At 43.9% G+C, this 24,052-nt stretch overlaps 1 protein-coding gene across 2 annotated transcripts in view; it reads right to left on the reverse strand.

The window, feature by feature from the left end:
* Positions 1-369: 369 nt before the first annotated feature.
* BEND4 (BEN domain containing 4) overlaps positions 370-24,052 on the reverse strand; it is a 28,013-nt gene continuing 4,330 nt past the window's right edge. Inside the window, exons 2-5 of one of the 2 annotated variants that reach the window (XM_039325250.1) lie at positions 8,311-8,874; positions 7,124-7,215; positions 3,995-4,235; positions 370-1,545 (exon numbers count right to left, since the gene is read on the reverse strand). In XM_039325250.1, coding sequence (XP_039181184.1) covers positions 1,328-1,545; positions 3,995-4,235; positions 7,124-7,215; positions 8,311-8,874 — 1,115 coding nt within the window. In that variant the 3' untranslated portion in view covers positions 370-1,327. The remainder of the gene's footprint in view (positions 1,546-3,994; positions 4,236-7,123; positions 7,216-8,310; positions 8,875-24,052) is intronic. The other variant, XM_039325251.1, reaches the window with a different exon arrangement.

Below are 24,052 nucleotides of genomic sequence, written 5' to 3' on the forward strand. Positions count from 1 at the left end.
GGCTCTTTAACTCCCAGAATTCCTGAGCCAGTGTGGCTCACCTTGGAAACCTCTCTCTTTCCCCTCAGCATGGCTGGCTGAGGAATTCTGGGAGTTGAAGTCCATGAGTCATAAAGGAGCCATAATTCCCCCATTCTGGCTCAGGAATCCTGGGAATTGAAGTCCACAAGTCACGAAGGGGCCATAGTTCCCCCATGCTGGCTCAGGAATTCTGGGAGTTGAAGTCCACCAGTCACGAAGGGGCCATATTTCCCCCATGCTGGCTCAGGAATTCTGGGAGTTGAAGTCCACAAGTCATAAAAGAGCCAAGGTTCCCACCCTGCCCTAGACCATTTCAGACAAATGGCTGTCCAGTCTCTTTTTTTTTAAATGATGAAGCACCCACAGATATTTTGGGCTTAACAGTGGCCGTACATCAAGCAAGACCTATCTGGCACATTTCTAGTCAATCAGGAAGTGTTTCTATGTTACAGTTTCAGAAATGCCCGTCACTCAAATGGAAAAGGAGAAAAAGAGGGGCGATTGGATGATGAGAGAGGGTCTTCAATGAGAAATCCCACTTTTTCCAACATTCGAGTGGGCGAGTGAGAGGCAGCACCGCCGAAGGGACGCCTGTAGACTTGTAGAACCAACAACGCAAAACCCGGAGGAAATTTTTTTTTAAAAAAAAAATATTCTTCCATCTGAAATTAAAAACAGGGGTGGAAATATGGTAAAAAAAAATTGCTACTGCTCAGAAACAGGTGACTTGATTTGACTTATGACCACAACGGAACCACAAACATATGCTAAGTGTGTCATTTGCCCCAATTTTATGACCTTTCCTGCCACAGAATCGCTGCAGTTGTTAACTTAGTTAACACAGCCATACAGCGAATCTGACTTCTTCCCCCATTGACTTTGCTTGTCAGACGGTCACAAAAGGGGATCACGTGACCCCGGATCAAGTGTCCGGATTTTGATCCCCATGCTTCAATGGTTGTGTGAAAGACGGTCGTAGGTCACTTTTTTTCAAAGCCGTTGTAACTAAACGTACCGTTGCAATCCAAAGATCACCTGTACTTCCTTATTTGCTTGCAAGACTAGTGTTAAAACCAGCTTCTCACAATCTGGGACCAATGACAGCACAACCACACTCTCTGGAAGAGGATGGGAGCTGTAGGCCAGCACATCTGGCTGGGGAATCCTACTTTTACACACACTCCTTTGGACACAACTCAATCCTCAACATGCTTTGGATTCTTAATTCACATTTAAATGGAATACCGAACACTCAGTCTCTTGTCTTTCCCTTGCGTCTCCTTCTGGATCACCTTCCTTCCGGCCATCAGTCTCCAGAGCCATCATGGATACCTCTACTGAAGAGGTCGTCATGGGAACTATGTTGATCAATCCCATCATAGTACGAATTCCCGTTGTGCAGGAATGTCCCCACTGCCCGTCCTTGCCGAGCGTGTCCCACTGCATCACTGAAGACCTTGTTGATCTGTTCTTCGGAAGGCATCCACCAATCCGGGTTAGAGGTGCAGTGCATCCGAATGAATTCTGTGAAGAAATCAGCAAGTGAGCTTCCATGTATTGAACAACTGAGTCTAGGACAATTCACGCATGGCCAACTTGTCACGGCCAACTCTTCATGGCCAATTTGCCATGGCCAACTCGCCTTGGCCAACTCATCATGGCCGAGTTGTCATGGCCAGCTTGCCATGGCCAACTCATCATAGCCGAGTTGTCATGGCCAACTTACCATGGTCAACTCATCATGGCCGAGTTGTCATGGCCAACTCGCCATGGCCAACTCGCCATGGTCAACTCGCCTTGGCCAACTCACCTTGGCCAATGCGTCATGGCCAACTCGCCATGGCCAATTCACCATGGCCAAATCATCACGCCCAACTCGCCATGGCCAACTCGTCCTGGCCAACTTGCCTTGGCCAATGCATCACAGCCAACTCACCATAACCAACTCATTATGGCCAACTCACCATGGCCAATTCATCATGGCTAACTTGTTACGGTTAACTCACCACAGGAGAAGAATTACACTAATATCAAAGAAATGGTGGTATAGAATCATTGGAGAAAGGAGCAGAGTAAAAGGAAGGACAGAATGAAATGTGAACGGCCGTAATTAAAACAATGCTTTATTTATTTTAAATAATTAAATAGAATTGTGACGTTGTCCCGCAGCAAGTTGGCTGTGGTGAATTGGCCGTGGCAACTCAGCCACAGAATGGGCTGTGACAAGGTGTCCCATTGGGTAAACAAGCAGTCTTGTGAACTGGGCCAGTGGCAGAAGAATATGGACGATGGACATGCAGCTTCTTAAGAGGTGGATAACCTGGCAGGTACCACCTACAAGTTTGATGTTTAGTCGGCGGCCTTGTGGGAAAAGTAATCCTCAACAAAACTCCAAAATAGAGCAAATTGTGTAAGGGGGTTGAACCACCTGGATTGCCAAGCCAAGGGATTGTTGGAAGGGAAGGCTTGTCGGGATGCAATGCATGGAAAGTGGAAGAATATCTAAAGACAAGGAGCTAAGACAGGAGTCCAAGAAAGATTTGGAAACTTAGATACAGACTACTGAGTAGGACGGTGTTTATCTTATATTTAAAAACAGAAACAAATCTCAGCACCCAAAGAAGAGGTAGGACAACCCTATATAACTTTTCTTGTTTTGTAACACAATTGGATTTTGTGCAATTTATCCCGGTGGAGGTTGTGTGTGTGTGTGTGTGTGTGTGTGTGTGTGTGTGTGTGTGTAGGGACAGTGGAGAAAATATGTTACTGAAGAAACACGGAAGTCTCAAAATGGTTTTTGGAAGGGCTCTTCCTTTTTTTTAAAAAAGGAGGACAAATCCTGCCTAGCTGTATCCTGCCTGTCTGTTCTGCATGTTGTGTTTTTCTAAGTTTGTAGCATGGACGCAGCCTTGTGCTCTTCAACAGCGGACATGGTCTTGGAGAGAAGTTTAATTTTGAAAGCAGGACAAATTCCTTTTCTCTTTTAACCGAATGCTTAAATTTGTAGAATACCCATCGGGTGTCCTACAAACGGGCGCAATCTACCCAGGATAAATGTCCTGATTTTAAAGATAGGAGGCCAAATGCATTGGTTCAGAATTGTACAGAGTAATCTCACACAACAAAAGGTCTTGTGTTAAGGCTAAGCTTTTGTATGCTCTGATGGAACAGGCTCACGTGATCTCTGAAAATTCAGACCATCATAACTCTTACAACACATCCAAGGATGGTGTGAGGGCCATATGCTCCATTTATGAGCATCGATTGTGGGGAATGAGCGTGCGAGGGGTCACTGATCGGTCCAGGACAGTGGTTCTCAACCTTTTTAATGCCGCGACCCCCCAACCGGTCTTAAGTTAAGGACTACTCAACCGGTCGTAAGTCGAAGACTACTCAACTGGTACAGCCCCATTTGCAGAATGGACTTTTGGCAGGCTCAGCAGGGCAGAGACAGCCTGGACAATTCCTATTGGCTTTTGAAAGCCAATAGAATTAGACTCTATTCAAGAGAGTCTATTCTATTGGCTTTCAAAAGCCAACAGAATAAAAGGGAGGAGCACAGCTAAGGAAAAAGGGGGGGGGGAAATGGCGGGCTGCATTGTTTGGCGACCCCCGTGAAATGGTCGTTCGACCCCAAATGGGGTCCCGACCCACAGGTGGAGAACTGCTGGTCCAGGAGGACCTCATTGGGACCTAGCAGAAGCAACCCAGGAGAACGCATCACGCTCTTTAGACTTGTCGTTGAGAGGGAAAGAAGATTCCCACCGTCCATCATTGATCTCCTAAGGATGTCCTCCCGTGGAGACCTCGGAAGGAAAGGATCCAAAGGGAGGTGGCATCTCGGACCCTTTCTGTCCATCAACTCCATCTAAGCTCCTGGACGTCCCCAGAAGACCCTCCCTTCTCTACCGCACGTCTAATCTGGTGAAATGAGATTGTGGCATGGCGGACGTTGAGTGAAAAGATGCAGTACCTCTGAGACATGTTACTTTCACTGGATCCAGAGGCCGTCTTTCAGGACCAGTGTCTCCTGACTGCACTGACCTTTTTCTTTTCCCAAGGCCGCACGAGTACTTAAGCTCATCGGTGGTGAAGACAAATCTGATGAGGTAGCGAAGGAGACGCCGCCCGTCTTTCTTGGAGGAGTTGACGGCCTCGTCCCACTGTTTGCTAGTGATGAAGACGGGATAATTGTTCAGCAATTGCTTGCTCCCCTAAAAAAAAAATAACAGAATAACAACAGAATAGCAGAACAACAATGGACTGACAGAATGAACAGAATAAAAGAATAATCGAATGAACAGAATAACAGAAGAGAATAATAGAATAACAGAACACATTAAAAGGATAGAATAACAGAATAACAACAGAATAACAGAACAGATTGATAGAATAGCAGAATAACATATTCAAAAAATAGAGAAACAGAATAACAGAATAGAATAACAGAATAACATATTCAAAGAATAGAATAACAGAATAGAATAACAGAATAACAGAACAGAATGAAGAATAGCAGAATAACTTATTCAAAGAATAGAATAACAGAATAACAGAACAGAATAACATATTCAAAGAATAGAATAACAGAATAGAATAACAGAATAACACATTAAGAGGATAGATTAACAGAATAGAGTAACAGAATAACAACAGAATAACAGAACAGAATGATAGAATAGCAGAAAACATATTCAAAGAATAGAACAACAGAACAGAATAACAGAATAACATATTCAAAGAATAGAATAACAGAATAGAATAACAGAATAACACATTAAGAGGATAGAATAACAGAATAGAGTAACAGAATAACAGCAGAACAGAATGATAGAATAGCAGAATAACATATTCAAAGAATAGAATAACAGAATAACACATTAAAATGATAGAATAACAGAATAGAATAGCAGAATAACAACAGAATAACAGAACAGAATTATAGAATAGCAGAATAACATATTCAAAGAATAGAATAACAGAATAACAGAACAGAATAACATATTCAAAGAATAGAATAACAGAATAGAATAACAGAATAACACATTAAGAGGATAGATTAACAGAATAGAGTAACAGAATAACAACAGAATAACAGAACAGAATGATAGAATAGCAGAAAACATTCAAAGAATAGAACAACAGAACAGAATAACAGAATAACATATTCAAAGAATAGAATAACAGAATAGAATAACAGAATAACACATTAAAAGGATAGAATAACAGAAGAGTAACAGAATAACAACAGAATAACAGAACAGAATGATAGAATAGCTGAATAACATTCAAAGAATAGAATAACAGAATAACATATTCAAAGAATAGAATAACAGAATAACAACAGAATAACAGAAAATAGAATAGCAGAATAACACATTAAAAGAATAGAATAACAGAACAGAATAACAGAACAGAATAACAGAATAGCAGAATAACAGAATACAATAACAAAATAGCAGAATAACAATAACAACAGAATAGCAACAAAATAACACTACAACAGAATAAAACAACAGGATAACAGAATAATAAGAGTTGGAAGGGACCTTGGAGGTCTTCTAGTCCAACCCCCTCTGCTCGAGCATAAACCCCAAAGCAACTAGCATTCCCAGGTTGCCAGGACACCAAAGAAGAAGAGAAAGAGGGTGGAGTTCAAATGCCAGATACACAAAAGATGCAACCGTTTTCCTTCTTATGTTTTATTCTTAGAATTGGAGTTAGAATTATATGATACTGGAGGGGAGGAGAAGGAATGTGCATGGGAGTTTAGCTAGACATAACAATACTGGACCTAGTATGAGACCCAAGGTTATTGAAATAAGAGATGATAAAAAATTGGCCGGGCTGAAGAACTTGAGGGAAAGCCTGCATTTCAAACTAATTGGAGAATGTGATTTATGACTGTTAATTGGAGGGGGGAATTGTGCTTTGATACTATGTGCTCAGGGGAGGGGAATTCAGATTTTGGCTTGGCCTATGTACATGCCGATGCTATGCTACTCGAATAAAGATTCTTTAAGGTAAACAATGCCTCAAAGTTCTTTGAAGAGTTTCATCTGTTGGAACCATGACACTAGGAACCTATAAACTAAGTCTTTGTGTGTGTGTGTGTGTGTGTGTGTGTGTGTGTATGTATATATAATTTTTTAAATTTTCTGTTTTTACAAACAAGTGCTTAATAAACAACGTGTCAAATGGATCCCTTAGTAATTCCGTGGTACTTACAAGCTTCTTCAAACTAAATCCAATATTACTACACCCTCCAATACCTCCTCTCTTCTTCTGGCGATAAACATTTATCCATATTAAGTAAATACAGTTCTTATTGTTATTAATAGATATGCAGTTGAATATCAGCCTTTATTACAGTTTTCTAATAGTATGAAGGAGATCAGTTTAAAATATCTTTTCTAACCAAAACGTACCTTAATTGCATTTGCACCCAATATCCATTTAGTCAGTCAGTATCCTATTTTCACCTTTTCTTTTTCAGTTTTATTTTCCCATCCATATTCAAAATATCCCAACTGTTTTTAGTTTCAAAACAAGTTATATTTGGGTAACCAAAAGCTTCCCTTGTTCAAAATTCTTAACCTTTTCTTATTTCCCTCTTCATGCCAAAATATGATATTCTGATGACCAATCTTATCTATCTAGTTATAATAATATTCCTATTTCTAGCAAGCTATTCTTAACCATATTCAAACCTCTAATTTAATATAATATCCCCTGTAATAGGTCAAAGCTTCTGTTTTCTTCAGTCTTACTCAGGCTTTCTTCCTTTGCCAACTAACTTTCCAAGTCAGTGCATTTGAATCATCAAATAATTCTTCCTCTAATCTTGTGCATATCTGTCAAGGACTACCTGTATTAGATAGGAACCTATAAACTAAGTCTTGATGAAGACCTTTTATGCAGAACCCCTGCTGGTCCACAGGCTCTCACGAATCTAGTGTGTTGCCCCCGAGCAATAAGAACTCACATTGCTTAAGAAGTGAAACTCTTGTTTCTCCATCCAGCGCTGACCCGTTCTTCTGAGAGCTCATATTGACCAAATCTTTCCATTGATGACCCCCCTCTTGTCACCATCAAGACCTACCTCTGCTGGCTGCTCCACCGTCTGCGGCAACATCAGTTGATTGTGATGCTGGAGGACCATCTTCAAGTAGTCTAAAACAGTTTGGCAGGGCACTGCGAACAATGAGAAAGTTCCCACAATCAGACTTATTCAATTAAGAGCAAAACCGACGAGAGCTGGGGTCCCCCACCTCGAAGGCGGCAACTCGCCATGGCCAACTCACCGCTGGAGAACTCGCCATGGGACAACTTAATGATTCTATTTAATTATTTAAACTAAATAAATAAAAATTTTAATTTTTGCCGTTCCCATTTTATTCTGTCCCTCCTTTTGCATCTTTTCTTTAATGATTCTGTTCCACCATTTCTTTGATGTTAGTGTAACTCTTGTCCCGCAATGAATTGTCCTGTGACAAGCTGGCCCTGGAAAGTTGGCTGTGATGAGTTGGCCATGATGAATTGGCCTTAGCAAGTTGGCCACAATGAGTTGGCCTTGGCGAGTTGGCCACAATGAGTTGGCCTTGGCGAGTTGGCCTTGATGAGTTGGCTATGATGAATGGGCCATGATGAGTGGACCGTGATGAGTTGGCCTGTGATGAGTTGGCCTGTGATGAGTTGGCCTGTGATGAATTGGCCTGTGATGAGTTGACCATGATGAGTTGGCCTTGATGAGTTGGCCTTGGTGAGTTGGCCTTGGTGAGTTGGCCATGATGAGTTGGCCTTGATGAGTTGGCCATGATGAGTTGGCCATGATGAGTGGGCCGTGATGTGTTGGCCTTGGTGAGTTGGCCATGATGAGTGGGCCATGATGAGTGAGTGGGCCATGATGAGTTGGCCTTGATGAGTTGGCCTTGATGAGTTGGCAGTGGCAAGTTAGCCATACCGAGTTGACTCCAGCAAATTGTCATAGACCCACCCCCAACTCCCGGGTTGTGGCCCCTACTAGGCTGTGGCCTGCTTGAAACCAGGTCGTGGGAGAAACAACTTAACAACTGTGGCAAGAATGTTTTGGCAGAACTCAACAATTGTCTTGTTTAACAATGGAAATTCTGGGCACAGTTGCAGCCGTAAATCAAGGAATACCCATATTAGTGTACTATGTATTACGGTATCACCCTGCTACTCCTCTCTTTCATCCGAAAATGCTGCGGGGAGCACCAGGAGGTGCTTCATCCTACCCCGAAGCCTCAACCAATAGCATCACGTTACCTGGAATGCTCTCCAACTTTCTTCGGAGTTCTTCGTTTTCTTGTTGCAAGGAAATCACCTCCTGCTCCAACTCTTGGCAACGAGGACAGTAGCCTTCCTCCTCTTCCTCCTCCTCCTCCGGGAGGGTGGAAGAAGACGGGTGACCGTGGGACTCCGAAGTCGCCGGAGAAGCCCATCCCCCTAACGTGTGCACCGGAGAGGTGGAAAGCGGGTCCATGTCGGCCAAATGACCGAAATCCCCCGCCGAGGAGGCGTTTTGCGAGGTGAAGCCTCCCGAGAGCAAATAGTTTTGAAGGGAATCGGTGAAGACCCTCAGGAAAGCTGAGGTCTGCTGCTTCTTCTGCATGTACTGCAATTCGAAGTCTACGTTTTCGGAGGTCTGGCTGTGGACCATTTTGCCGAGCTGGCAATGCTCCGGCCTCTCATTGAAAGTCGGGCTCTCTTGTTTGACGCAAGAAGGCAGGGGCGGGGGGCGGTTCTTCTCCAGAAGTTTCCCTCCGCAGTTTAAAAGGCTGAGAACTCGGCTGCACTGTTGAGCAAAAGCATCCAGGATCATACGGCTCTCTGAAACAGAAAAGGACATTTTAATCGCCGCGGGGTCCAAAGCAGGCCCACTTCATGTTGCAAAGCCAAAGAACGACGGGTGGTCCTCGGCCTACGACTGAACCCAAACTTTCTGTTGTTAGGGGAGACGTGTTAATCTCCAGGTCGAGTGTCCAAATAAAAGTCCAGGATTAGTTTCATTTCTGAAAAGCTGACTGTTTATTGGATACACGGCCTGGCGAAGGTGAAGTAAAATGAACTCTATAATGTCATCAGGCATCAGACTGTAACGGCATATAACAGTGATGGCGAACCGTTTAGAGCAGTGGTTCTCAACCTGTGGGTCAGGACCCCATTTGGGGTCGAACGACCATTTCACGGGGGTCGCCAAACAACGCAGTCCGCCATTTCCCCCCCCCCCTTTTCCTTAGCTGTGCTACTCCCTTTTATTCTATTGGCTTTTGAAAGCCAATAGAATAGACTCTCTTGAATAGAGTCTAATTCTATTGCCTTTCCAAAGCCAATAGGAATTGTCCAGGCTGTCTCTGCCCTGCTGAGCCCGCCAAAAGTCCCATTCTGCAAATGGTGCTGCACCAGCTGAGTAGTCCTCGACTTACAACTGGTTGAGTAGTCCTCGACTTACGACCGGTTGGGGGTCGCGGCATTAAAAAGGTTGAGAACCACTGGTTTAGAGACTGAGTGTCCAAAACCCACCCCTGCCCCTGTTCCGCCCCCCCTGCCCCACCCACAGGGCCACCCACCACCTTCACAGCCCACCGCAGATTGCCCAGGCAGCCCAGCAGTGCCATAGCATCCACACTCTCTGCCCGCTTCCCGCAGCATCAACTGCGTGCGACGGGGTGCAAGGGCAGAGTCTTGGTCCCACTGCCTGGCTGCCATTTCTTGGCTGCACTGCTCCGCACTGGCCGTGGTTGGGGGCAACTCTCCTCTGGGGGGGCTGCTGGTGAGGAGGGGGCTGTGGGGGGAGACAGGGCTGGGGTGACAGTGCGCGTGCCCACAGAGAGGGCTCTGAGTGCTGCCTCTGGCATATAACAGCCAAACCTCCCCAGATGTCCCCGTAGTTTATGTAAACAAGTTCTCTTTGTTAAGGGAACCATCTGCTATCTTCTTCATACCTGCTAGAATGACCTTGAAACGTTTCCATACTGCTAATTCTCAGCAAGCTTCAACTCCCAGAATTCCTGAGCCAGCCGTGCTGAGGGGAAAGGGAGGTTTCCAAGCTGAGCCATGCTGGCTCAGGAATTCTGGGAGTTGAAGTCCACGAGTCATAAAAGAGTCAAGGTTGCCTAAACTATATTGCTGTGGGCAACTTTTAAAGAACTGGGGGAATCTTATTTCCCCCCCAAACAGAGATTTTTAAAACAGGATTAAAATCTGTGCAGAGCAACAATGGCACATAACACAACAAAGAGCTGGTTGCTCTCCTCACTGCCCTTAAAAAAAAACAAACGACTCTCCAATGGCTGTTTTAACTCCATGTGGCTAAATCCTGCAACATTTAGCAGTGCCTTGCATAAAACTAAGCTGCCTGTTAGGAAGCTGCAGAACCATGGAGAGCTCAGAAAAATTGCAGGAAAACGTACCCAACTCAACGCTCAACGTGAATTCCTAAAACCAGGAAGAGCACTCTTCTTCATTCCTGAAGAAGCATTCCTGACATTTATCCAGTGGTAATAGGAATTGAAATCAAAGCTTCTTGGACGAGAAATGTCCTCAGGGAAAAACAAAGTCCAGTTGTCTTTTGAAAAAGCACTTTGACGACAACCATGACCTGGATGATTGAGAATCTCCCTAGACCAGGGATAGGCAACCTTGGCTCTTTTATGACTCGTGGACTTCAACTCCCAGAATTCCTGAGCCAGCATGGGGGAATTATGGCCCCTTCATGACTTGTGGACTTCAACTCCCAGAATTCCTGAGCCAGCCATGCTGAGGGGAAAGGGAGAGTTTCCAAGCTGAGCCAGGCTGGCTCAGGAATTCTGGGAGTTGAAGTCCATGAGTCATAAAGCGGCCTAGGCCTAGGCCAGAGGTAGGCAACCTTGGCTCTTTTATGACTGGTGGACTTCAACTCCAGAATTCCTGAGCCAGCATGGCTCAGCTTGGAAACCTCTCCCTTTTCCCTCAGCATGGCTGGCTCAGGAATTCTGGGAATTGAAGTCCATGAGTCATAAAAGAGCCAAGGTTGCCTACCCCTGTCCTAGATTGGCTGGCTCAGGAATTCTGGGAGTTGAAGTCCATGAGTCATAAAAGAGCCAAGGTTGTCTACCCCTGGGATAGACACATCTGGAGAACATTGATCACCAGGAAGTTAGGTTCCGAACAGAACATTTTAACAAAGAATGAAAAGTGTAATTCCGCTGCTAAGATTCCTATTCTTCATTGTAAGTATAGTACAAATCCTTTATCGTCCACATTGGAAATCAACATTAGCTCTGAGATGGCAACGAAAACTGAAATAATATGATTCTAGACATTAAAAATTATGATACGTTTATAACTACCTGTCAAGGGTGAAAAATCAGGGCCACATGTGAAGTTCCAGTTAAACTGATTTATTACTCTTAGCAATACACAAGAATCTAGTCAACTAACAGGACTAGACTGGTGGTAGATAAGAGTCACTGGAATTCAAGAAAGATTCGATTTGGAATGCATGTGGAACCTATTCCAGGCTGATTCCTCTCTTGACTCTGCCCTCAATCTCTGCCTGACCTTGTCGTACTCATCTCCTGCAGACATTTTTTTGGGTGGACTTGTGGCCACAGCAAAAGAACTCAATATTTGTTCTGTCTTTTTCAATGTGGAGCTTCAAATAGAACAAATAACTGTAAGGTTTCATTAGGTTGCTTCACGTTTCTTCTAAAAGGTTTTGTGCGAGTAAACAAATTACCATCCTGATCAAAAGATGTCTCTATGGAGCCGTTTTTCCTCTCAAGTAGATATTTATTTTGTTTTATCATAAAAGGTAAAATGCAAAACTGAAGAACAAACCAACAAAAACAAAAATGTACATCCAGCGTTAGCAACAAAAAAGCGGGGGGGAATTGGTGTGCACACAAAGAGAGAGAGAAAAAATGATCTAAATACCAAATAAGTTTAACATTTAACATATAGAATCCACGGAGAAAAAGAAGAAGAAGCTTAGAGCTGTATTATTAACTAGCTGATGTAAGATGGTGAGAAATAGAATATATTTAAATAGATGTGTATTCTGAATATTAGATTTTACGATGAATTGTGATAAAGGGAATTGTGGTCTTTTAAAACTTGGAAATTATAAATGTTCAATGTTAAACGTAAATATTAATGGGAAACAAAAAATTGGGAAAAACTAATCAGGACATTGATTGTCTATAAAGATTGAATGTTAAAATAACCAGGATATGTATAAATTAAAATTTTTTGATAAATGTAAAAAAGTTATTTTTAATTAAATGGATGTAATAAGAATTGTACCAGTTTAAACACGAGACAGTAAATACTAAGGGGAAAAGAAAGAAAATACTTAATGTAGGAGTTTGAGACTTGCACTAAAGATATTTGTATGTCACTGAATTATCGATCAACTCAGCCGCCACGTTGCTTTTTAAATATTTAAATGTAAAATTAGAAAATCAATAAAAACTTTTTTTTTTAAAAAAAAACAAGCTTAGAGCTCTTTTTCCAAAACGGATCTTTAACAGAAGAAATATATCAATTGTTTCAACACACACCCTCCAGCTTTTCTTGAAAAATGTGGATTCATGATGGACCAGTCACCCTAAGCCTTATCAAAGAAGGCAACTGAGGTTTTTTTTTTTTTTTAAATGATTTTAGATCTGCTGGAAACTATATAGAGTCATATCACTTTGCTCAGAGAATGATCCAAGACGCAAAGGATCAGCAAAGTCCTGATCAGAAGGAAGTGGATCCCAACAGAAAGACGATGGGGTAGAATAATCCTTAGCATGGTAGCCCAACAATTCTCAGCCCCAAGGAAATACTTAAGTGGCTGTGAGCTCAAATCGCTGAATGTTCATCAGAGAAACAACAGATCAAGTCCAGAGACTGAACACCGTATGGAGAAAGTAGGCTAAAAGAGAATATTCATAGCTCCGGGTTGAACTGTTGGCATCCTTGGTGCGCTCAGAGTTTGGTGGTCTTCTTGCAGACGTTTCATGACCCAACTACATAACATCATCAGTGCTGGGGAGGGGAGGGGGAGAAGAGGAGGAGGAGGACTGTGGGGTCCTTGGTGCTCTCTGAGCTTGGTGGTTTTCTTTTTTTTTAAAAAAAATTATTAGATTTTATAGGATTGGGAATAGAATGGGGTCAGAGTGGGGGTTAGGGTTTAGGTTGAGGTTGGGATCAGGGTTAGGGTTTGGGCGGAGTTGGGGACAGGATTGGGGTTATCCCCCAATAACATGTTCAATATTTAGCAAACAGAATATGGTCTGGGGTACATATATTTAAATAACAATAATTCATATAATATTTTAAAGTTTCTTATTTGGCGGAAATGGCAAAGATTTCGGCTTTCTTGAAAGACCAATCGCAAGAGAAGTATTTTTTGGTATGGAAAAAATGGATAGACTTTATACAATATAGGTTGGAGATAAAAAAATATTATTTAGCTTTTCAATAACTTATACTTAAAATTTAAGATATTTTACAGACTTTGTAGATTTTCCTTTCCTTTTCTTTTTTCTTTTTATTTCTTTCCTTTTTCTTTTTTCCTATTTTCTTGTATTTCCTTGTATTTTTGTCTTTTTATACATATATTATTCTCAACTATTTTACTACTTGTTTAATTAATGTATTTAGATTTGTTTATGGTTTATATCTGTTTTAAGACTTCTTGAAAATTTTTTAATTAAGCCTGTATTCAGCTCTGGGAAGGTCGGGGGAGGGTATTGTTTTGTAAAATTTAAAAATTTTCAATAAAAAAAAAATTCATATAATAATAAATAGCAATAATAAATACGGTTAATTATCCTAAGCAGTATGAATTAATCAATCGGTCCATAACATCCTTCTTACTAATATGTATTCAGAATCACCTACCACCTTCCTTTCTCTCTTATTCATTTTTCTAGCCATTGATAAAAATTTTCCCATGTTCTAAAGTAAACTGAGTCCTCTTTCTCTTCAATCTCCAAAGTCAACCTATCCATTTCTGCACGGTCTAAGATTTTCTTGATTAATACTTCTTCAGTTGGTAAGTTTTCATTTTTCCAATACTGGGCACATACAAGCTCTCTGAGCTGGGTGGTTTTCTTGCAGATGTTTCATGACCCAACTAGGTAACATCATCAGTGCTGGAAGGGGGAGGAGGAGGAGGAGGAGTGGGAGGAGGAGGAGGAGGAGGAGGAGGAGGAAGAAGAAGACTGTGGGGTCCTTGATGCTCTCTGAGCTTGGTGGCTTTCTTGCAGACATTTCGTGACCCAACTAGGTAACATCATCAGTGCTGGAAGGGAGGAGGAGGAGGAGGAGGAGGAGGAGGAGGAGGAGGAGGAGGAGGACGACGACGACTGTGGGGTCCTTGGTGCTCTCTGAGCTTGGTGGTTTTCTTGCAGACATTTCGTGACCCAGCTAGGTAACATCATCAGTGCTAGAAGGGAGGAGGAGGAGGAGGAGGAGGAGGAGGAGGAGGAGGAGGAGGAGGAGAAAGACTGTGGGGTCCTTGGTGCTCTCTGAGCTTGGTGGTTTTCTTGCAGACATTTCATGACCCAACTAGGTAACATCATCAGTGCTAGGAATGAAGGAGGAGGAGGAGGAGCGCCATGGGATCCTTCATGATCTCTGAGCTTGGTGGTTTTTCCTGCAGAAAAACCCAACTAGGTAACATCATCAGCGCTAGAAAGGGCAAACCCCATTTCTCCCCCTAGTGCTGATGATGTTACCTAGTGTGGCAACGAAATATCCGCAAGAAAACCATCCACCTCAGAGGTCACCAAGGGCCTCGCAGGAAATAAGCTTTCGTGGAAGTCACCGCTTTAGGGGAAAAAAAACAAAACCACCAAAACAGCAGATGCGCGCAACCCCACCTCCTCACACACCCACACCCACAGGCTGACACAAAGGACTCTGCAAAGATTCTGATGAGAGGATAAGAGATTCATGAAAATGTAAATGGCAGCTCCAGCTTTGATGCAACGGCGCCTTCCCCCCCATTATTCACTCCCTCTGTTTTTGCTTTTGAAAAAAATACCGGCGGATAGCATCGATTGGAACTTTGTAATTCAAATACGCAGCGGTTTTTCATTCGTTTTAATCCCCTAATCAGATCCGAAACCTGAAGCTGTATTTACCCTGTGCATTTTAATCAGGATTATCCTAAGTTGGCAGAAATCCGTGCTTCTTTTGTCTCCGCTGTTATCTGCTCCATCCGTTAATGAAGCCCGATATAGTGTATGCCCTCTACCGAGTATTATGATTTCCCTACGAAAGATCACTTCTGACACGGCAAATAAAGAGAGAAACAACCTCTTGTGTTACGGATTCCTCCCCGCAAAAGAAAAAAAAATCAGGAGAAGACCAAACGTAGAAATAAAGCCGTTGCCGTGTGGACTGCCGTTCCTGTTTATCTTTATTTTCCCCGTTATGGATCAGTTACAGATGATCATGATGTAGTTTAGAGGGGCAGATTGTTCCTTTCCAAGTGGATCCGTGAAAGACAAAAATATTTATGATTGAGCCAGCTTGTTCTTTGTAGCGTGGCACAATCTGCACATCCTGCAGGGCAGGAGGGGAGACGTATCAAAAGAAAAATTTTAAATATAATATAAATATTAATTTAAATGGGTTGATGATATCTTTGCCATCGTGAGCCAGAATGGAGAGAGAAAAAGACACACGTGCTGATTTTTCATTGTGTTTCGCTTGGGCTGAGCACCTAAACGGAACCTGTTAACAAATGTGGGTCTGAAAGAATAAGGACTAGAGCCTTAAAAAAAATCATTGAACCTTCAGCAAAGGACATGGCTGGCTGGGGAAGCCTGGGAGTGGAAATCCAGGCTTCTTAAAGTTGCCAAGAGGGGGAAGCTAGCCAAACAGGGCCAGTCCTCATCTCTCAGCCTAACCCACTTGGTGTGTATGTGTGTCTCTCTCTATGTGGTTGTAGGTTACTCTGACTTATGGGAGTGAACCCATCGGTTCTCAGCATTCGTCTTCTCTGGTGTGATTTTTTTTTTCTTTTTCTTTCCCTTTTTTTTTTTGCAGCAGATCTGAATACGGGATGCTTTGCATGCAAAGCATGATTCGATCACTGAGCAGAGAGCCTTCAGCTCTGCTCTTCAGCCCTTCCCTGTCTCCAGGCAGACAACCCAAGTGACAATGCAGTAAATTTGAATTGTCACAAGGGATTTAGATCACTATTGATATCCTGGAGTAAGTAGCTGGGCTGATCCTAGGGATAAGAACAGCCGAGGCATTATTGCTAAAATGCAAAAGGCTTGATGTATCTCCCTGCAGAAAACGAACGCAGCAACAAAGGAGAAAGTCACCCCAATTGTTATGATGTATTGTGAAGTCCTACAGCTGGGGCAAAAGCTACTTTGGGCTTTCCTCCATCTTACAGACAATAGGAGAGAGGATCCTTGCCCCCAAATATTCTTTGACTGATAGGCTGAATCAACTGACATATTGAGAGCTTGTGACTATCCCTGATCATCTGTAACAATCAGAACTGCACACTTGTTTTCTTGAAGTAGGTCCCGGGCAAGGAGAGGACATAATTATGAGGAAACCGTACAATCTGTGCATCATGGAATCAACAAGGCAATCTATATTGCCTTAGATCAGTGGTTCTCAACCTTTTTAATGCCGCGACCCCCAACCGGTCATAAGTCGAGGACTACTCAACCGGTTGTAAGTCGAGGACTACTCAACTGGTGCAGCACCGTTTGCAGAATGGGACTTTTGGCGGGCTCAGCAGGGCAGAGACAGCCTGGACAATTCCTATTGGCTTTTGAAAGCCAATAGAATTAGTCTCTATTCAAGAGAGTCTATTCTATTGGCTTTCAAAAGCCAATAGAATAAAAGGGAGTAACACAGCTAAGGAAAAGGGGGAAAAAATGGCGGACTGCGTTGTTTGGCGACCCCCGTGAAATGGTCGTTCGACCCCAAATGGGGTCCCGACCCACAGGTTGAGAACCACTGCCTTAGACGAAGAGCTTAATAGGGCAATAATATGGGACTGGATGTTAGAGGAACTGGATTCTCCAACTCAATTCTCTTTCCAAAAGCTGCAGTCAGCCAGGATGAGGGGTGGGATTCAACTTCGTTGAGGCCCTGGTGGAGATAAACTTGATGAGAATCAGAATCTAACTGCTCCCATTTCTATCCTGTCCTGAAGCAGGAGAAGACTCAACGGATGGAAACCAATCAAGGAGAGAAGCAACCTAGAACTAAGGAGAAACTTCCTGACAGTTAGAACAATTAACCAGTGGAACAACCTGCCTCTAGAAGCGGTGAATGCACCAACACTGGAGGTTTTTAAGAAGAGACTGAACAGCCATTTGTCCGAAATGGTATAGGGTTTCCTGCCTGAACAGGGGGTTGGACTAGATGACCTCCAACTCTGTTTTTCGGTACTATCCTTAAATCTTCGCCAAAATCACACCTGTCAACGGCACAATTCTGGCTCCCGTTCAATGTTTCGAGTTTCTTCTTCTTCAGAAACCTGGATCTTCAATTTCCATCTGGAAGTTCTGGCAAGCCAAGCCAAAACATTGGTGCCGTTGAGCACCGCAATGAATCAGCCTTCAACTAATTGCCCTAAATCAAGAGTGTCCAGCCTTTCCCACTTTAGGACTTGTGGACCTCAGCTCCCAGAATTCCCCAGCCAACAGGGGGAACTGAAGTCCACAGGTCTTCAAGTGGCCACGGTTGGAAACCATGGCCTTAAATCATGCAATTCCCTCCTCAAAGAAAGAATTATCTGGCAAATATCTTATGCTTGTTCCCTGTCACATTTGCCCAGTGGGCCAATTTCCCGGTGCACATCAAGCTGTGATGAAACAATTACTCCAAGACTGTCTAAAACAGTGGTTCTCAACCTTTTTAATGCCGCGACCCCCAACCGGTCGTAAGTCGAGGACTACTCAACCGGTCGTAAGTCGAGGACTACTCAACTGGTGCAGCACCGTTTGCAGACTGGGACTTTTGGCGGGCTCAGCAGGGGAGAGACAGCCTGGACAATTCCTATTGGCTTCTGAAAGCCAATAGAATTAGACTCTATTCAAGAGAGTCTATTCTGTTGGCTTTCGAAAGCCAATAGAATAAAAGGGAGTAGCACAGCTAAGGAAAAGGGGGGGGGGGAAATGGCGGACTGCGTTGTTTGGCGACCCCCGTGAAATGGTCGTTCGACCCCAAATGGGGTCCCGACCCACAGGTTGAGAACCTCTGGTCTAAAACGTCTGCTCATTGGCTCATTGCATACGTTATTTCTGGTCTCTGTGATGTGCCCTCTCTCTCCTACACAAAAATGCAAAAGGAGTTTTAATAACAATAGTAATTTCAACATTCAGCCGAAGGCCTATTCTGACTCTTTTCCAAAAACCCCTCTGTGTGTTACTTGCCACGCATTTTCGGACACCTCACTTAAATCAATTTTTCTCAGTACAACTTACAACAGGTCATTTAGTGACCATTCAACCTTACAACGGCAGGAGGAAAAGTGACATGACCATTTTTCGCACCCGGACAACCGCCTGCAGCATCCCCAGGGTCAGATGCTTGGCAACCGACTCATACTTACGACCACAGCTGTGTCCCCCAGGGCCACGTGATTCCCTTCTGAGACTTAACGCCCCAGGTCGTAAAATGGGGCAAAGTACACTTCACAAATGTCTCACCTAGGGACAGGAATGTTGGACTGGAGGGCTACCTGTACGACATGCTCCAGGTACACCTGACTGATACAGCGCTAGTGAGGGATGGGACTTGTAGTCCCATGGAAGGCCTCGGACCCAGGCAGCTGTACTCCCACAGTTGGCGTTCAGCCATCCATTCCATGCAGTTGAAAGTCTTGACAAGGTCATCTTGTTTTTTTATTTTTACACCGCTGTTGCTCATAATGAAACCATCCCATAATCTCTCCTTTCCACGTCAAGGATCAGAATTTGCTTCAGGGTGTCAAAGTGAAATGCACATAATTGCAAGTTTGCTTGTTATTCGTAGGGGCCTTATACAAAGAGGGGAAGGGGAAAAAAACACACCTACGACATTTGAATGGTTCCTTTTGTGCTCTCGTGTTCCATTATGTAAATGAAAACTTTTTTTAAAATTTTTTTTAAAAGCAGCAGCCGGGAATAAAAAAAAAAAAACTCTCAATTGTCAAAGAGAAGAAGAACAAACTGCATGCAAATATATACCAGACCCTGAAACTTGTAGGGAATCTGAAAGCATAGCTAAGCTCCAAAAAATGCAACATCTGCCTTGTGTGCTTTTTTAAGTTGATAGTGTCATGGTAGGACAGATGAAACTCTTCAAAAGAAGTCTGAGGCATTGTTTACCTTAAAGAATCTTTATTTTGAGTAGCATAACATTGGCAGTGCATAATCAAAGCCAAAAAAACTGGATTCCCCTCCCCTGAGCACATAGTATCAAAGCACACTTCCCTCCTCCAGTTAACAGTCATAAATCACGTTCCCCAATTAGCTTGAAAGGCGGGCTTCCTCTCCAGTTCTCCAACCCACCAATTCCTTATCAGCTCTGGGCCCAATGTCCTTGGGTTCCCACGGCTGAGTTATTATTGTTATGACTAGCTGGATTCTCATGCACAATTCCCCCTCCCAGCATCAACAAACTCTAAAAGCGAAAGAGAAAAGGTGGCTACATTTCCATCTGTTGTCAAAGCAAGAACATCCGATGTGAGCAGCGTTGACAGATGGGTTCCCGTGAAGAATTCTGGATGGTTGTTAAACAAGGAAGGAAGGGGCAAATCTAATCTGCCAAAGGGCTACAAAAGAGCAGCTGTGGTCTCCAGAAGAAGCAGGAAGCAGGAAATGAACTCAATTGCCTGCAAGGTAAGGGCAGGTTGCCTCTCCTTACACAACTAGAATGAGTGAAGTGGTTGATGCAATCAAAAGATGGACATAACAGAATAACAGAGTTGGAACTGATCTTAGAGGTCTTCGATTGTCCAAGCAACCTGGACAGCTCAAGCAAGAGACCCCAGAGACAAATGGCTGTCCAATCTCTTCTTAAAAACCTTCAGTGTTGGAGCATACACAACTTCTGGAGGCAAGTTGTTCCGCTGATTAATTGTTCTCCCTGTCAGGAAGTTCCTTCTTAATTCCAAGTTGCTTCTCTCCTTGATGAGTTTCCATCCGTTATTTCTTGTCTTGCTTTCTGATGCTTTGAAAAATAAGTTGACACCCCCCCCCCTTCTTTATGGCAGCTTTTCAAATATTGGAACACTGCTGTCATGTCACCCCTCGTCCTTCTCTTCATTAAACTAGACCAGGGGTCTTCAAACTTGGCCCTTTTATGACTTGTGGACTTCAACTCCCAGAATTCCTCAGCTAGGCACACTGGCTGAGGAATTCTGGGAGTTGAAGTCCACAAGTCATAAAAGAGCCACGATTGAAGACCCCTGAACAAGACACACCCAATTCCAGCCACCGTTGTATGTTTTAGCCTCCAGTCCCCTGATCATCTTTGTTGCTCTTCTCTGTGCTCTTTCTAGAGTCTCAACATCATTTTTACATCGTGGTGACCAAAACTGGATGCCGTATTCCAAGTGTGGCCTTACCAAGGCCTTGTAAAGTGGTATTAATATTTCACATGATCTTGATTCGATCCCTCTGTTAATGCAGCCTAGGAGTGTGTTGACTCCAGAAGCCATCTATACGTCTTTTACTAGATTCAGAAGCAAAGATATCCTGAGTCCAGAAGAGGCAACACAACTATCTTGAGGCCCATTTCTGCATGTGTGAATGACTCCACTTGAGTGCGCAAGTCCCATGCTCTGGCCTCACCATAGCAGCACACAACTACAGGTTTCATGACCCATTTTGTGACCTTTCTCCCTGCAGTTGCTAAGTGAATCACTGCAGTTTGTTAAATTCATCACACCGTTGTTCAAGGATTCTGACTTCCCCTGTTGACTTGTCAGAAGGTCACAAAAGGGCATTGTGTGATCCCGGGACACCGTGAGCATCCTAAATACAGGTCGTCCTCATTTAGTGTCCGTTCAAAGTTACAACGGCACTGAAAAAAAGGACGTATGACCGTTTTCCACACGTACGACCATTGCTAGCATCCCCGCGGTCACGTGATCAAAATCCAGTCCGTTGACAACTGACTTGCATTTATGACGGTGGCAGCGTCCTGGGAGGGGGGGGGAGGTGTCACGCGACCCCCCTTTTGTGACCTTCTGACCAGCCAAGTCGATGGGGGGAGCCAGATCCACGTAACGACCGTGTGACTAGCTTAACCCCCGCCGTGATCCACTTAACAGCCGTGGCCAGCAAGGTCCCAGTAAAGTGGGGCGAAACTCACTTAACCAATGTCTTGCTTAACGACACAAATTCTCCACCCCTGCAGCTGACCCTCTCTCTTCCAAAGAGACCTGCACGTACGTTCTCTCCACAGGAGGTGGCACCAGAAACCCTGTAGGCATCGGATGGAAACCGCCATTTAGAAAAACAAAAACACCATTTGCTAAAAAAAAAAAAAAAGAGAGAGAGAGATCTGTGGATGAATTCTGCTCCTCTTTCTCACCCTGCTAAATCGGGGGTCCCCAACCCCCCCCCATCTGTGGACCGGTACTGGGCCGCGATGTGCCAGCAACCGGGCCGCACAAACAAGCAAAGCCCCATCCACGGGATGCAGGCAGCACACACAAAACCACGCGCCCACCGGGCTGCGGAAAAACCGCTCTCCACGGAACCGGTCCCTGGTGGTGCCCAAAAGTTTGGGGATCCCCGTGCTAAATCAAAAGGTCGACCTGCTGGAGAATTGGGGTCCCCGAGCCGTTTGGCTTTGATGTTTTCCTGCCCCGTTTCCCCCTGTTTTGGTCCAAGCTGGGGCTGTTTTCTCGGCCCCGCATTGTTGCTAAAAATGGGGGTGCCGTTATCTGTTGGTGGCAAACAAAGGCAATCACGCCTGCCAGAGTGCATATTATAGCAGGCATGCTTTCAGCTCTGCTAGACAGAAAGTAATTAGAATGCTTTTAATGTCCAGGAGAAGGGTGCTGATAGGCTGCCACAGATGTGCAGATTTATGAATATTTATACGGTGGTTTATAGCTGACACTTTTATCAGTTGAAGAAGATAAAATATCTGCCTGACTCAAAAGCCTGACAGTCAGGTTAATAAAATCTCATTAAAGCGAATGACCTATGCAATTATATAGGATTTATTGTAATTCATTTTTGATTGTAGCCTGCTTAAAGATGCAATTTCCAATTTCCTGGTGCCAAATTTAGGCTGCATATCAAAACTAAGTGAGCTCTAACACCAGCCTGCTGGAAAAAGAGAAAAAAAGAAAGGAAGGGGCAAAAATAAAAAAAAAAGAAGGATGCTTTTAACGTCTTGGAAGATTTTGCCTAAAAAGAAGGAAATGTTTTGATCGTCTCGCATGGCAATTAAGTCCTTCAAGACTCAAAAACATTGACTGCAGTATTAAAGATACTGAAATTCATGTGCACAGTTATACTTGGGGATCTATTATTGTTGTTGTTGTTAATTTTAAAGTCTGCTTTCTGCAGATGTGCTGAACTAAGGTTCTCTCTATGTCCCGGAAAGAAGTCACCGGGGTGACGGAAATCTTTCTAAACAGCTTTTCTTTCTTTTCGTCTCAGCTCACGGGAAAAACAGCTTCATGCTCTCTTCCAAATGACTGGGTTGCCGAACAATAATCTTGATCAGAAAGAGGAGGAGGAGGAAGAAGAGGAGGAGGAGGAGGAGAGGAAGAAGAAGAGGAGGAGGAAGAAGGAGAAGAAGAGGAGGAGAAGAGAAGGAGGAGGAGGGGAGGAGGAGGAGGAAAAGGAGGAGGAGGAGGAGGAGAAGGAGAAGAGGAGGAGAAGAAGAGGAAGAAGAAGAAGAAGAAGAAGAAGAAGAAGAAGAAGAAGAAGAAGAAGAAGAAGAAGAAGAAGAAGAAGAAGAAGAGGAGGAAGAAGAGGAGGAGGGGAGGACGAGAAGGAGAAGGAGGAGAAGAAGAAGAAGAAGAGGAAGAGGAAGAAGAAGAAGAAGAAAAAGAGGAGGAGGAAGGAAGAGAAGAAGAAGAAGAAGAAGAAGAAGAAGAAGAAGAAGAAGAAAAAGAGGAGGAGGAGGAAGAGGAGGAGGAAGAGGGAGAAGAAGAGGAGGAGGAGGAGAAGAAGGAGGAGGAGGAGAAGAAGAGAAGGAGAAGAGAAGGAGGAGAGGGGAGGAGGAGGAGAAGAGGAGGAGGAGGAGGAGAAGGAGAAGAAGAAGAAGAAGAAGAAGAAGAAGAAGAAGAAAAAGAGGAGGAGGAGGAAGAGGAGGAGGAAGAGGGAGAAGAAGAGGAGGAGGAGGAGAAGAAGGAGGAGGAGGAGAAGAAGAGAAGGAGAAGAGAAGGAGGAGAGGGGAGGAGGAGGAGAAGAGGAGGAGGAGGAGGAGAAGGAGAAGAAGAAGAAGAAGAAGAAGAAGAAGAAGAAGAGGGGAGGACGAGAAGGAGAAGGAGGAGAAGAAGAAGAAGAGGAAGAAGAAGAGGAGGAGGAGGAGGAGGAGGAGGAGGAAGAAGAAGAAAGAAGAAGACTAATTAGTGCTAATATGGTCTCCATAAAAAGACTAAGGATGAATTCTAGTTTGCTTTTCAATCTGTGAGGAGTTCCCTCTGGCGTCACAGGTCCCGGGGTCTCCCCAATGTAAGGACGCAAGACCATCCTGGAGTGACGCCTCCCACAGAATAGACTACCCATTGGTTTTTGTTTTTTTTTTAAAAAATAAACCATTCTTGTCTCTTGATTATATTTCCACTAGCAGAAGTTCTCCAGATCTTCCCAAGCTGGTTACCCCCGAAGCCCTTTCGGGTGGGAACGACAGTCAAGGCAAGATTTGCATTCTGGCAACCTTCCAAGTTTGAAAAGCACAAAGGTGGCCAAAAACATGGAAGGGAGGAGCAGCTGCCCAGGTCTTAAAAGTGGAATTTCCAAACAGAGGGAACGTTGGGAGGGAGACGGAATGCTTGAATGTGCGTGTTGTTGCAAAGAAGGACTTTCCTGGCGCTGGG

This window comes from Crotalus tigris, unplaced genomic scaffold, assembly GCF_016545835.1.
Source record: "Crotalus tigris isolate CLP2741 ecotype Arizona unplaced genomic scaffold, ASM1654583v1 scf7180000024321.1087588, whole genome shotgun sequence".
Taxonomy (NCBI): Eukaryota; Metazoa; Chordata; class Lepidosauria; order Squamata; family Viperidae; genus Crotalus; species Crotalus tigris.